This window comes from Cygnus atratus, chromosome 21 (assembly GCF_013377495.2).
Source record: "Cygnus atratus isolate AKBS03 ecotype Queensland, Australia chromosome 21, CAtr_DNAZoo_HiC_assembly, whole genome shotgun sequence".
Lineage (NCBI taxonomy): Eukaryota > Metazoa > Chordata > Aves > Anseriformes > Anatidae > Cygnus > Cygnus atratus.
Window position 1 is genome coordinate 2854995 of NC_066382.1, and position 14699 is coordinate 2869693.

The 14699-nt window shown below is 50.3% G+C and overlaps 1 protein-coding gene across 2 annotated transcripts in view; it reads left to right on the plus strand.

Annotated features, from left to right (window-relative positions):
• Positions 1 to 14699, plus strand: part of DVL1 (dishevelled segment polarity protein 1) — an 83945-nt gene that overhangs the window by 27356 nt on the left and 41890 nt on the right. For both annotated transcript variants that reach the window (XM_035557635.2, XM_035557636.2), the window contains exon 2: positions 8482 to 8551. In XM_035557635.2, coding sequence (XP_035413528.1) covers positions 8482 to 8551 — 70 coding nt within the window. The remainder of the gene's footprint in view (positions 1 to 8481; positions 8552 to 14699) is intronic.

Below are 14699 nucleotides of genomic sequence, written 5' to 3' on the forward strand. Positions count from 1 at the left end.
CCGTGTTCCATCTAAGCCAGGCCTTTACAATGGGCTGTCGTCTTCGCGGCCCCAAACGGAACCCGTGCAACGTGCCATCGTCCCTCCCGTGGCTCTCTCCCGGTCTGGCACGGCCCGCAGAACGCAGGGAAGGGCTGAGCCGGAGTAACAGTGCCATCTCTTTTGTTCGGGGCGCTGCCACTCGCGCTCGCGCATCCTTAACGCCGCCCGCTCCCTCGCCTTGCTGCTTTGTACCTAAGCAGTGGGAGCACCACCTCCGCTGGCTGCTGTGTGATGTTGTTTTCCGTTTCAAGCGGTGCTGTCAAAATCCCCATCTCGCCGAGCACCTTTTATTATTCACACCGCAAGAAGTTTTTGAAACAGGACGCGTGTTCCTCGATTCGTGATGCCCATTTAATCTATTTTTTTTTTTGCCTTTGCACGGTGAAATTAAAGCGGCTGGCCTCGTTCTTCTGCCTTGTGAGAGGTGCGCTGTGATTTGCACGTGTTTGCAGCATGTTGCTCGCTGTTCCTGCAGTGCTGTGGGGGATTATTTAAAAAAGAAGAGGTTTTTTTAAGGCTGAAGACAATGTAACATTTATGTGGAAGGCTGTACGAAAAACTTCTTGAAATGTGGATTAACTACGGCCCAGAACTTTGATGAAAAATACTCTGAAGAATGACCCGGTCCTGTGGGGAGATGTGGGAGCTGTAAGCAGCTTAGAGGAATTTTTTCCAAGCTGTGCTGATGGTTCGTGGCATGTTTTTGTGCGAGTGGCTTTCTGTGCCTCTGGATTTTTGTTTTCTTTTCTGTTGCGAGATCTGTAGGTGCAAGTCCCTCCGTGTTCAGGGGTAACTTGTGTCTGCTGGCTTAGCTAGTGATGGGGCGGAGGATGGCACCGTGCAATCAGGTGCTGAAATCAAAATGGATTCGTTTCTGTAGGTATCAGCCTCTAATGGCAGAAGCGCTTGCGTTTTAGTGGGACTTGAACACCCTGAACACCTTCACCATGTGCTGCAGCACGACTTCTGTCCGCGTCCCTCCCTCCCTCTCAATCTCCGGCTGCTTTTTTCTGGGTGATGCGCAGGGACCTGGCTTTGGGCAGGACTCTGGATTTCTCTAACCAGCCCGTGAGGCTTCCCACCACTCGATGATTTGTCTTAAATAGTCATCAAGGAACTTCTAAACGTGAAGGACCTTAATTTGGTTGTGGTAGGGGGGAACGCAGGAGGCCAAGTGGCCTCCTCGGGGTCCCACTGTGGGTCGGTGCCGGAGTGGAGCCTGCACAAATCTTTCTGCCCTTCAGGCCCAAAGCACCGCGATAAAGAGGGCAGCTTTGTGCTTGAAATGTGTCGGGTGAAGGGCAGATTCAGGCCGACTCCTAGATCATCCAGTAGTCCTTACTTCATTCAGTGGAGACTTTCCAAAGCATCTGTGTGAGGATGCAAGCTGATGAATAAATGATGCTTTGGAAGCTGCAGTTCTAGGCCCTGTTCCCTGACCTTGATTTCAATTCTGGTGCTAAGCTGTAAAAATCGGAAACCGAGCAGTTTCCCCGAGCTGGAAGTAAAGCCTTGCCATCTTCCTGGGCGTTCGGTACTTTCACAGCTGGCCTGCCCTGCTGGGAAGGGGGCTGCTCAGCCCGGGGAGTCACGCATCCCTGGATTTTGGGGGATGCTCATCAGAGAATGCTCTCCTGCGCACTGCTGCTGGCCTGGCCTTGGTACGTTTCCTTACCCGTTATATGGTAGCATCCTCTCCCAGTCATGCTCTTTGCTGACGGCTGAATGCAGAGTCATGAGAGACTCGTTTTTAATTTTGCCCCTGTTTTTGTAGCCCTGTTTCTGAGCTGGAGCAGTGCCCCAGAGGTACAGACATCCTTTGCAAAAAGACAAGTTTCTTTCTACAGCCACTGAATTTCGCCCTGCTGCGTGTGCAGTGAGTACATCTGCACCACGTATGTGTGACCCAGACCCTTGCAAGGGTTTGAAGCCTTAACCCTCATCCTCTTCCGACATGGAGACACCTTGAGCTGACAAGTCAGCATTTGGTACAGGACCTAAGCGCCAAAGGGTCGCCAGAATCCTGCAGCTCTCCCGAGATATGATGGATCATCCCTCCAGTTTCCCTGGAACTGATAAGAAGGAGCTTCGTGCATGGCAGAAGGACAGAAGGTTGGCCTCGAGCTGGGCAGGCAGCCACAGGACCACGAGAGCTGACTTAACCCTGGCTTCGTGCAGGAGGGACGGCGAGTGTTGTAGTGTTTGGAAGAGGGTTTTGTTCCACGGCTGGGTGTGTCGGTCGTGCTATAATTGTGAGTAGCGTGTTCATCTTCATTTTTGACAGGTTTTGTGGGAGCTGGCATACAGAAGTGCACATGCAGGAGGCAAAGAGCTCTCAGTGCTGTTTGTGAGTAGCAACCCAAAAAGGAGAGTGCTGATCCCGCGCTGTGGTGTTGCCAGTGGCCTCAGCTGAAGTTTTAATTCTGCATTAAGGGTTCAAACTGAAATGTTAATCAGCTTGAGCGAGCCTCTATTTTTAGAGCTGCAGCCTTGGATTCCAGTTGAGTGGTTGCAGTTTCATGTGATCAGAAGGGTGAGAGGGGTTTTTTGGGCTTTTTTTCAGCACCAGACAAAGTGTGCACGTCAGCTGTCTGCTGCTGGGCTTGCTGTGTGCGTTCTGCACTTTGCACAGTCCTTAAAGGAACTGCAGACCTTTATTTATTTTCCTTAAGTTTTCTTAACAATCAAACCACGGTAGAAGCTGGGAGCTTCCAAAGGAAGAGTTGCTCTTGAGTGAGCTTAGGATCCAGGTGTGCCAAAGCAGTTAGCAGAATCCTACAAGTAGCTTCCCTTAGTACTGGAGCTTCCCTTAGTATTAACTGGTTGCAGATGTGGGCTTCTGATTACTTACAGTTTTACTAACTTGAACAGCTCCTTTGGAAAAATGCCATTTCATACGTGGGATCAAGTTGCTTGGAGATACTCAGAAATGGAGTAGACATGGCCCTGGGCAACTGGACCTGCTTTGGGCAGGAGGTGGGACTAGCTGACCTCTGAATTTCTATTCCAGCCTACATGATTCTGTGATGCTATGAATCAAAACTAATGTCTGAATCATCTCTTAACTCTCCTTTGCGGTGGCTGGAGTCATCGAGCGTACATACGGAACAAATGGCTTAATTACTTCACCTGCTCTCCAAGGATCTCCCAGCGAGTCACGAAAAGAAGTGAACGAAGCTGCTCTCTTCCAGTCCTCATTTGGAGAAAAAGCAGGGAGCAAAAGTCACCCAGCCAATTCTGGAGCTTGTCTCCTGTCGGCGTGCATGATGCAAGCAAAACGCAAGTGGGCGCAACACTGTCAGCCCCAGTGTTTAATACCCCGTTGTCTGAATGCTTGGGAAGCAGAGGATCATTGGAGGTTTGTGGGGTTTGGTTAGTGTGCTTACGGTGGAGTCAGCATTTGTTGTGAGCCAGCAAAGAGCTGGGCGGGGGGATGAGAGCAAGGTTAAGCCTGAGCAACCTTTGGTCCTAGGGCTAAAATCCTCTGACAAGGAAAAGGCAAGGGCAGGATCCTGGGAGGGTGACAGGGGTGTTAACGTGTCCCAGGGACAGGTGGGGGATCAGCAGGGGATTGAAAGTGGGTCTGGTAAAGGCACAGGCACCTATTTGTGCAGGGGAGGGTGGGAGCAGCCTCGGAGGATCCAGACACAATTCCAGGAAGCGAGAGGAAGGAGGGGCTGCTACCAGCCGTGATTGTTTCATTTAGTAATTAGTGCTTAAATCTCCTCTAAGGCAAATAAAGCAGAGGATGTGAGCTGCTGAGAACTGCTCCCTCCTCCCCTTCCCCGCACATCCCCACCCTTTTTGTGCATTCCCTTTCTCGAGTACAGGCTGTGTCCGTGTGGGATTTGACAGCGGGGAGCTCTCTGGTGGTGCAGAGCAGGTGCTCAGGGGCTCGGGAATCACAGAAGTGTAGGGGTTGGAAGGGACCTCCAGAGACCATCGGGTCCAAGCCCCCCCACAAGCAGTTCCCTAGAGCAGGCTGCCCAGGGAGGCGTCCAGACGGGCCTTGGATATCTCCAGAGAAGGAGACTCCGCAACCTCCCTGGGCAGCCTGTCCCAGGGCTCCGTCACCCTCACCGGGAAGAGGTTCTTTCGCATGTTGGTGCGGAACTTCTGGGCTCCATTTTGTGGCCATTGCCCCTTGTCCTGGCCCCACAGACCGCTGAAAAGAGGTTGGCCAAATCCTTCTGTCTCCCACACTTCAGGAATCGAGATATTGATAAGCGAAAGGGGCTGCCCCTTTAGGATCAATAATAATTTATGAAACAGTGCTATTTGAAATGCGTGGCTGCTGCCACATTTGACGTTCTTGGCACTGCCCGTTGCTCCCCAGAGCAAGCTGGGAATTACAGCCTGTCATTCTCTTGCCTCATAGCCCGGGGCTATATTTAGGAATTCAAGTTGCAACAGATCTGAAGTTGTTCCCCTCCGCTGCAGCAGAAGGCTTTGCCGGGGCAGAGTGCGTCCTGCTGGAAGTGGGGGCTGCTGTTCCTTCAGGAGCCGCTCCGTGCAATCTTGTAGGGATATCCTGACTGCCACTGGATGGGTCAGACTTAAAAAGCCCCCCAGGCCTTTCCCCTGGAGAGAACCCCACAACCACTGTGTTCTCGGTCCGTGACTTTTGCTGTTTCTTGAGCTTGATGGCAAAACTTCTGCATGAGGTTCCTGGGATGCAGTAAGTGGCATCTCCTGATTGCTTTAAAAAAAGGAGATGCTGTCATTCAAAACACGTGGCTATCAAGATAAAATCATTGCAGCATCTTCATTCTCTGATCCCGGTGTTGGATCTTTGCTGGGTGCTCTCCCCAGGACTCTGAAACACAGAAGGGAACGTCTGAGCTCAAGGCAGGGCGTTGGGGCTGGAGATCTGTGCAGTGGTGGAGTCCTCTGTCTGCATGCGGAGCTTGCAGCTCCAGAATTACAGGTCTGAGAGCTTCGGTGCATTCCCAGAGGTTTTTAAAGCCCTGGATATCTGCTGGTTTCAGTGAAGTTACTCTTAATTGCCTCTTTAGAGTCTAGGTATAAATGAGTAAAAAATAACACTGACATTTGTGATCTGTTCCCTGTTGCCAAAAGGTGAAGGCAGGGCAGATGCGGGGGTTAAATGGTTTTTTCCCAGTAATAGGACCAGGGTGAAGCCTGATACTGACCTGCGAGCCATGAACACTGCAAATACACGTGGAGAGAGACGAGAACGTTCTTTCCTACTTAAAAAGAAAAAAAAAAAAAGGTGAAAATACACGGATTGCGGTGGTGTTGTTTATCCCTAATTTTCCAGAAGTAAGCTGAAAAGAAGCCGTCCGTTTGCTCTCCTCTCTCCTCCCTCCTATTTGTTTTTTTTTTTTTCCTTTCTGCTAACACGACACCGTTCCATGCGCAGTCGGTTGCTTTGTGGCTGTTGCGGTTTTCTTACACAGCAACAAGAAAGACAAAAACATAAATAAAGGAAAATGTGGTTACGGAACCACAGCTTTTTACTGAGCTTGCCTAGGCTTCAGGTTGGCTTTTCTCAAGCGGAGAGATGTCAAAACCAAGATGTCCCTGCGCCCCTGGGCAGGGACTCAAGGGCAGAGGTCTGTTTCTGCTACCAGTCTGCTGTCCGGCTCCATGTGAGCTCATCTCCTCGGCTTTTCTGCTCCGAAAACTTGTCCAAAAGCTCCCCTGGTAGCTGGAGCCCGCAGGTAAATGGGAGGTTTGGGGTGTTCCAGGCAGCAGGACAGCCTCACACCTGGAGCACGCCTGCTCTTTTTAGGTGAGTGACTTTCCGAGCCACTTCTCCCCAGCATGGGGATTCATAAATCTCCTGGGTTTCAGCCCTCCTTGGGCCCTTGCTTGCAGGACGAGAAGAATCCCCACGTGTCCTGCTCGAAGGCAGGCAGCAGCAGCGGCGTCTGAGATGTTCGCTCAGGGCTTCAGGCTTCGGTACTTGCTGCGGGGGGCGTGCGGAGTCCTGGGGGGGGGTCCTGGGGCTGGGCTTAGAGCTTGCTCCGATTTGAGAAAATTGAGAAGATTGAGAAAAAGGCTTTAGAAAAGGCTTGTCCTTCAGGGCTGCTTTCGAGGCAGAAGTGATATTGGACTGGATGGGAGGAGGGATGGGAACGGAGCCCTGTGTGACGGTGACTGTGCCGATATTACGAAGGGTGATGTCTGTGCCCTGGGGAAGCCAAACGGGGAGCTGACAGCCCCGCGACTCATCTCTTTCTCCTTGCCAGCTACCAAAGTGTTGTAACCAGCACCGTGGACCATTCCTGGCCTGCCTCGTGGGCCGGCATCGACACAAGGGAGTGAAGCGGCCGTGGCACCAACCCGGAGCTGAGTCACCCTGCGCAGCTGGCCCCGAGCTCCCGTCTTGGTTTCTCAGCTGTGAGGCAAACGTGAAACGAAACGGCTGGGCTGTGACAATGAAGCAGCCCAGCTGTTTTACCGAGTCCCGGTGTCGGAACTTCCGACTTAGCTGCGTTCAGGAGTTCGGATTTGAAATGCAATAATAAAACACGCGTCGAAAGCAGCAGGCTGGTTCCTGAAAGGGTGACGCTCTTAAAATCTCCCCTTCTCGTGGTCTCTGCAGAAGCCTCCAGCAGTGTCTGCTTTTTCTCTAAACACAAAAACCACTTTCTGAGGACTCCTGGCCTTGTATAATTGAGGGAAGTTTGTTAAGGAAGCTGATGCAAACGCAGGGTTTTCTTAATCTTAATCTCTGCAGCTTGAAGTGGGACCTCTCCAGCCTGAAGCAGCAGTCGGAAAAACCACGGCTTGAGGAGCCCTGCTGAGAGCTGACGTTTGTGATTGTTTCAGAGGCAGAAGCTGGCTCTGGGGGGCTTGCTGCGAAGGCAGCAGCTAAACACTGCCTGTAGCACCGAGGGTTTGAACCTGCTCTTTTCATCTGGCTGCTTCCAAAGGGTCTCCGTGCCCTGGACGGGATTTGGAGCCTGTGTAGCCTCGTGCAGGAGAGCTGTGGGCTCCCTTGGCCTCCAGCAAGATAGAGATCTTGCAGGCTGGAAACCTGATTGCTTCCTGAGAGGATGAGCGAGCAGTGAATTGCTGGAAGAATTCAGAATATCTCGGTGTGGCTGTAAATAGACCGTGTGGTTCTGCCTGGCTGAGGGACTGGAGGCGAGGTTGTTAAACGTGGGCCGTGCTGGTGACGGCGCTGGTTTGGAGAACAGGAGCATCTGACGTAGCTTCAGCTGCTGAAGTGGAAGCTCGGAATTAAGTGGAATAAGATGGGAACGTCCCTGTTCCCTTGGTAGTTGGGTCATCTGTACCTGGTGGGTCAGCCCCGGCTGTGACCAACCTCAGACTGTGGAACAAACGCCAGTCCTGAGACAGTGACCACAGCAAGCGTCTTCAGAGGTGAAACCTTTACGAAAAACCCGGTGCTAGCAAGACAAATCGCTGATTTTATTGCCCTTAATTATAGGGGGTTGAGTTCTGGATTTAGGTTTCATAAGGACTAATCTGGGCTTGACCCAGTTTGGCTGATAGGACTTTTTTTTGGTATTCTTATGACTTTGTATTCTTACGGCTCACGCAGCTGCTTCTCTGTGCCCCACATTTTTGGGTGGGCTGGAGAGGGGATGTCGGCAGCTACTGAGCTCATCACATAACCCTTTTGGCTGGCATTTGTCAAACGTTTGCTTCTGTTTCTGTGAAGTTTTGTTGTTCCGCTTGAGGGAAGCCTTCGGCAGAAGACAGTTGAATGCTGTGACTGAGGCCGCTCTAAGGAGCCAACCTGGAACCTACCCCGTAGCAGCTGAATTAACGCTCCTAGTGCCTCGTTAGTGACTGTGGGCACCTTCTGTGGTGCACAGAGATACTGGCATCACGTCTGTTTGAAGAGGAGTGGGTAGCAGAGGGAGCTCAGTGTTCGACTGTGCCCATGGCAGGAGCCAGCTCAACATTTGGGACCGTTTGGGAGCAGGAGCAGGAGCAAGCACAAGGGTGGGAAGAGAGCTCGAGTTAACAAAGGTGCCTGAGACATTTGTGGCCGAGATGCTGCTCTGCTGGCCAGGAGATGAGGCTTCAGCTTGACCACAACGCCTTCAGTTCCTCAGGGCTGCGGTTTGGCTCCGGAGCCGCTCGGGGCTGGAGGCTGTTCTTGCCAGCAGAGGGGCCTTAAAGCGTGGGCTCTCAGCTCCGACACAGGGCCCGCTTAGCACAGTGCCGTTTTAATCACCATCAGAGCTTAAAAAGGTAGAGAAAATGATTGAAGTTACTATTGTGCCTTCCGATTTGGGATGGTTATTTGGAAAGCTACCCTTCCACCCTTTATTTTTGCTTGCTTCCTTTGCTCTAATAATGCCTTACCTGTTAAATACAGAAGACATGCTGACACCAATGTTTAATAAAAATTTGTATTTTTCCTGGACCATCTAAGAAACCCTTCGGATCTGATATCATGTCAAACTCTTGACTTTCTTTCTATCTTTTTTTCAGGGTGGTGAAGGAGGAGATCTCAGACGACAATGCAAGGCTGCCGTGCTTCAACGGAAGAGTGGTGTCCTGGGTACGTTGCTTCGTGTCTCTGTGTATGTATATGTTGTCTGACACAGCGGCAGGGTAGCTGGTACATGGATCCTGATGGTCAGAAGTCTTGCTTTCTAATGCATGAGCTTAACTTGAGCCCTCCTGCGTACCCCCAATGTGTACCGAGTGTTAAGCACTTAGATTTTGTATTCAGTTGAGGTCCTAAAAACCAGGAGACTGTTCTCCCTTCAGCCTGTACTCTCTTAAAAGGCAGTTGTCGCTGAGAAATGCATTCAGAGGAACAGCTACTGTTTTTTTTTGTAGGACCTGCGTACCTTGTTTTTTTGCTTCTGTGCTCCAGCGATTTGACTCAGCAGCAACAACTGACTAATAACCAGTGTGCTCGTAGATCTGACCACGTATTGCCACCCAGCTAAGTGCCTCGGTTGGAAAACCAATGAGTGTTTCAAACCGATTGTCATGCTGGTGTAAATGAACACAGGGGATCTGTCTGCCCGCCCTCACAAGGGAGGGGAGATTCCCCACGTGCCGTGCCCCACGGAGGAGCAAATCAGTTGTCGGAAGGAATCCTCGTTCTCTGGAATAAAATAATTGGTATTAGGGAATAAAAGTAGTGTTTAATCAAATAAAAAACCAGGTCTTGTCTTGAGACCTGATGGTGCTGGTGGAGTCCCGTGGGAGGCAGTGCAAGGTTTGTTCTCCGTGAGGTTCTTGGCTGGTGGCCGCTGTCCTGTGGCAGCAGAGCATCCCGTGGTGCTGGCTTCTTCAAGTCGTTGCTGAGCAGGCGTGCTCGTGGTACCAGGCCCTTTTTTCTTTAACCGAGGGGCTGGTGAAGGTTTGAGGAGCCCAGTGCTGCAGAACATGCTGCTTCCAGGACGTGTGTGAGCTACAAACGCTGGTGGTGCTGGTTTTGTCTTTGGTCCGAGGGCTGCTGGGTGCTGTAGCGAGGTGTTCGGACTGTGTGGGAATGGGCTTCGTGTGTAATTAACAAGCTGAAGGGAGCATCCCGAAAGCTCCAGATGGAAAAAGGCCATGAAGATATCATTTATGTCGCCGTAGTGTGAGAGCAGCATCTGGTTTAAAAGCAAAAGGATCGAAATGAAGCAGTGGCTCTTATCGGGGAGCAAATTGATCCTGAGAAGCCCTCTCCTCCTTCTCAGCATGCAACACTTGGGCTGTATTTACCCCTCAGTGTCGTTCACCTCCTGTTTCTTCCCCTTTCTCCCACACTCTGTCCTGAGAAGTACCAATACAAACGTCAGGCTGGTGCTCAGATCGCCTTCTGCACGCCCGAGCCGGGTCTCTCTTCCCCCCAGCACACTCAGAGGCACGGCTCTGTTTGTTTTCGTCGGTGCGGGCTGGTTAAAGACCGGGTCTTTTGCACTGGTGATTCAGCACCCTGATGATTCAGCCTGAGCTCCTCTACCCAATTGTGGTGGCTCTTCTGTGCAGCAAAACAGGCCTCAGGTTGTTCCAACAAGGGACAGCGCTTCTGGAGTTTGAGGAAAAACAAACCCTAACCCCAAACTATTCCACATGAATAAGGATGTGGATTATTTCATTCTGTTTTACATCCCAATTGTTTAACTTCTTCCTCCTTCCTCCTCCCCTTCCAACCAAAAACCCGATGTGAGCCACAGCCCGAGGGCATTTGATCTCAAGTTGAGAGATGAATTCTTTTCCCAGATTCTTAAATAACACGAAATATGAAAATATATGCCTTTTTCTCCGTTTTCCGCCTGAAAAACAGGAGAGAATAAAGAACAGTAAAATCAGAACGAGGGGAAAATGTATGCAAGCACCAAATGTTATGTTTCAATTCTGCGGTTGTTACTGTCTTAGGTTCAGAGAAACATTACAATTTCTGAAACGCGTTTAAGGGTGAATTCAATTTTCTGATTGTGATTCCCGTTCCAGGATAGGTTACTGGCTGCTTGCCAAATGCAGAAAAATGTATAATCCTTGCTCCTAGGACTCGCACCTTGTTTCATATCTTTCCCCCCATTCTTGGGTGAAATTCGGTCTGCTGCTATCTGGTTTTTATGTTGCAGGTTTGCTTGGAGGCTGCATCCAGGATTGATGTGTGTGTTTCTTTCTCCTTGTGCCATGTGCATGTGCGTGGTGGGAGACGCAGCTGCTGCTCCAAAGACCTCAGCCTTCCATTTTCCTTGTATTTCTTGACTGTTTGCTATTTCCACCTTATAGGTAGGAACTGAGACACACAAGTTTTCTGTGGTTTTTCTTTCTTTCCCTGCAAGGTCATGTAGGAAGTCTTCTGCAGCTGACAGCAGCTCTCTCAGAGTCTGATAACTTAATCTTAAAATCCTCCTCCTTGTGCGCAGGTAGTATGGATGGATAAACTGCTTCAAAAGACTTCTCTTCCCTCCTTTTCCATCCATCAGCTTGTTTCTAAATTTAAATGCGCACCCCAGTAGCAGGGATTCAGGTTGCAGCTCCCTTCTCAGAGCTCATTTGGAGCACCTTTTGCAGATGATGTTGACAAGAGCTTCTGTTCCCTCTGCTCAACAATCAGCTGAAACATCTGTGTCTGACCTGCATTACCAATCGCAAATTACTTTTTCCACGCTAAAACCCATAAAATCGTGGCGCTTATTTGCCTCTATGTGCTGCTAATTATTGGGGGAATTTTATGTAAATCTTGCTGTAAGTTAATTGTTCGCAGTTTGGATCCCTTTCATATCCTATGCAGTGGAACTTAACAGTTAATTGCGTCTGTATATTTCAGGGCAAGCAAAGTTGGTTTTTACCTCTTGGAAAAAAACCATATTTTGGGCAGGGCTGCTTCCTTGTTCGGTTTCCAGCCCGAGGGACCTGAGCTTTCCTTGTCTTCCTTGCTAGAAAATGTGGAGCCATCGTGAAAGGATCCAAGCTGGTAGCAGAGAGCTTGGATTCTTTCTCAAAGCCATCTGTGATAATTGTCATCCTCGCTGCAAATTGCTGCGATGTGTGTATGTATTTCACTTCCAGACAACATATTTAAAATTGGAACATGAGGCGCAGCCGCTGCAGCTCAGCTCTCTCCTCCCCCTGGCTCCTCTCTGCACTGATGCAGCGACTGCTTTGAAGTTTACAAGATGACTGACGTTTGGAAATCTGAGTTTCATCTTTTTTAATAACATTTGAATCCTTCTATTTGTCATAGCTCGCAACTTTGATCTTGGTGTCATAGGCAGGACTGATTTTCATAGGGGAAAATGTTCAAGGGAGGATCTGCAAGTCTTCAGCTGCTGCTGACTTTTGCTGCCCTGGGAACTCAACGCACACTTAGATTAGCACTGGGTTGGAGTCGCTGCTCCCAGGGAGACATCTGGACCTCCTCCCCAGTCCCCCTGTGTCCTGCTTGTTTTTCTTACACGTTGTCCTTTTGATTTTGGGGTGGTTTTTTTTGAATCACTGATTTGGGGTGGAGGGCTATTGCTTACTAGGTTTATAGTTTGCATTTTTGGTGGTGGACCATTAAGATTCTCCAAAATATAGAGACTGTCATTAGTTCTATGTCCTAGTCCTTCATCCAGTAGTTATTAGTTACAGCCTTCGCTGCTTCCTGGGCAAGATTTAGCAGCCAGTGTGACGGTGGGGCCTCGGCTGGAAAAGCAGCCAGCACTCAGGACGATGGAATGAACTGAATCGACCGTCGCAATGAGTTCCACACTTCCTTATTAACTGCCTCCATGTGAGCCACACAGAAGACGTCCACATTTCCCTCTGAAGCGCAGTCCTTTGGGGTGCAGCTGGTGCACAGCCCGCAGGCGTGCTCCTGAGCAGCACGGCATAGGCAAAGGAGTGCAATAAAATGCTACGGCCGGTCAGGGCTGCAGGGGAAGCTCGGTGGGGGAAATACAGTTACCAGGGCTGGCTTCTGCCCAGGGAGCTGGGGATAACGCCGCTTTTCTTGGGGAAACGCGGTGAGAAGCCTGGATGTGGCAGTCCCGTAGTGCGTTATCTTCTCCGTTCAAAGCGGTGTAACCTTGGAGCTTTTTATTCCTACCATAGCTCTCCAAAGGAAAGGACACAGCTTGTCCTAAAGCTGGTAGGATGCTTAATGCTCTACGGAGCATTTAATTTGTTGTAGGAAGAGTCGAGCACATACCTAACGCCGCGAAGCAGGGACACGCGTGCAGCCGGGGCCGTTGCAGCGAGGTGAGTTCAGGGAAGGAGGCTGCACCCCCCAAATCCCTCCCCTTCTGCAGGCACCATCAGACTCTCATCAAATCCAAGGCATTTCTCAGCGTGGCTGGAAAGGGGCAGGGCTGCTACTTCGCTACGGAGGCTCCAGCTGAGTCCAGTTTCTGCTGGGTTTGGTGCTACGCTGCCTTTCTGATGGCTGGGGTGTTCGGGGAAAATCAGCTACATAGTGCAATCTTAATAATTGGGCTGCACGTCCTGTCTTCTACTGCATGTTTACTTTTCTGGCACAACAAAAGCGTTCTTAATGCTCGTCGCAGTGTTTTTGTTAATGTGGTCTGCAGCCATCCAGATGTGCATTTTTAGCCCAGTGCTGTTGAGCACAGCTCGGTGAGTCAGGAACGAGAGCTCTGATGAAGGGTGAGTGCTCCGGTTGTCACCTGCCATAAATCTGGACAGCCTTTGTTTGTTTTTAACAACTTAATTGCTTCCAGATCTCTCGCTTAAGTCTCTGAAGTCAGGTCCTCCTGCAGGACCTCCCAGATCCCGTTATCACGAGCAGGATCGCGTTAGGCAACCCATCTAACCCTTACGCTCCTGTTTGTTTTGGGTTTTCTTTGTTTGTTTGCTTTCATTCCTCGGGGGCAAATTTTCACCCCAAAGGATGCGTCTAAATCGCAGTCAGCGGATTCAGGTCTGAGGTGGGGTGTTTCCAGAGTGCAGCCAAAAGATGGGTTCCCTCTTCCCTTTGTGCTGGTGCTGGCACAGGGTGAGGCTGGCTGCCCGCTAATCCCACTGCCGGTCGGTGAGGAGGGGGCACCCAGGGCCTTGTCCCTGGGGAATCGCAGCCCAGCCCGGTTTGCAGGGATGGATGCAGTTTAGATTATGTGTAGATCTTTCCTACGCTCCGTTTCTTCACTTCTTTTTATCCCCTGGTTTGATTTTGTTGCTGAAAGCACTTGCCCAGAGATTCCACGTTTATGGCATGTGCTCGTAGGAATAACGCACCAGTCCCCTCCTGTACCCTCCCCTCTCCTCCTCCATCCCCTTCTTTAACAGCTAGCGTCTGTCTGATGATCATGCTACAATCAGTCTTTGATAAATTAACCGATCGCAACCGGAGTCCCTTGCACAGGGCTAGCTCTTCGCGGCTAAAAAGGGAGGGAAGCCGAGCCCTCGCTGCCTCTTAGTCAAAGGTAATGATCTACATCGGTCCTTGAGCGTTTACTTAATTAAAGGCCTTATAATCGTATTGTTTAGAGCGACTCGGCAAAGGGATTAGGTGGCTCAGGGGACGGTAATTGGATATCAACCTTTTCACCTCCAGGCCACGAGTTCAGGGCTGACTTCTGGTGGCAGTGGACAGCGAGGGGAGCGTGTGGCCAGCGGGCTGTGAGTGAATGAAGGGATCGCTTTTAGCCTCCTTTCTGCTTTGCAGGGCTTGTTCCCCCATTCTTACCAAAACATTCAACATATAGTGAGGGAAGGAACTAGATGAGGATGTGCAAAGTCTGCATTTGCTTTCAGGACTCCTCCTGTGCGAGGCGAGCAAGTTGCTTCCTTCAGCCTCGATCTGTCCCCAGCGCAGCGGTGCCAGCGGCGCTGCTTCCCCGTCCTCGCTGCCTCCTTGCCCTCCTGTTTGAAGCCTGGGCAGCCCTCGGTGGCCTTTCCTGCACAGGAACACTGATTTTTAAACACTGATATTTTAAACGTTTTTAAACACTGATATTTAAAATCTAGTTTTCAGGTGGTGGAGTTCTGTTTTCACTTCAGGCCGAACCCTCGTGTTGGTCATCTGCCTTCACAATTTGGGTAGGAGAGGACAGCTTTGTTAGGCTCTCTAATAACAACAAGCAAGCAACATTTCTAGGAGGTGAAGCTGAATTAGAAGTGGAACAGAATTACCACATTTTGTTTGCAGAGAGAAGTTAAAAGGAATCTAGGAGCCGTGCGCCTTGGTTGGTTTTCTGTGTTGATGCTTTATGCAGTGTGGTATGCTTTATGCCCCAGGATTCCTGTTT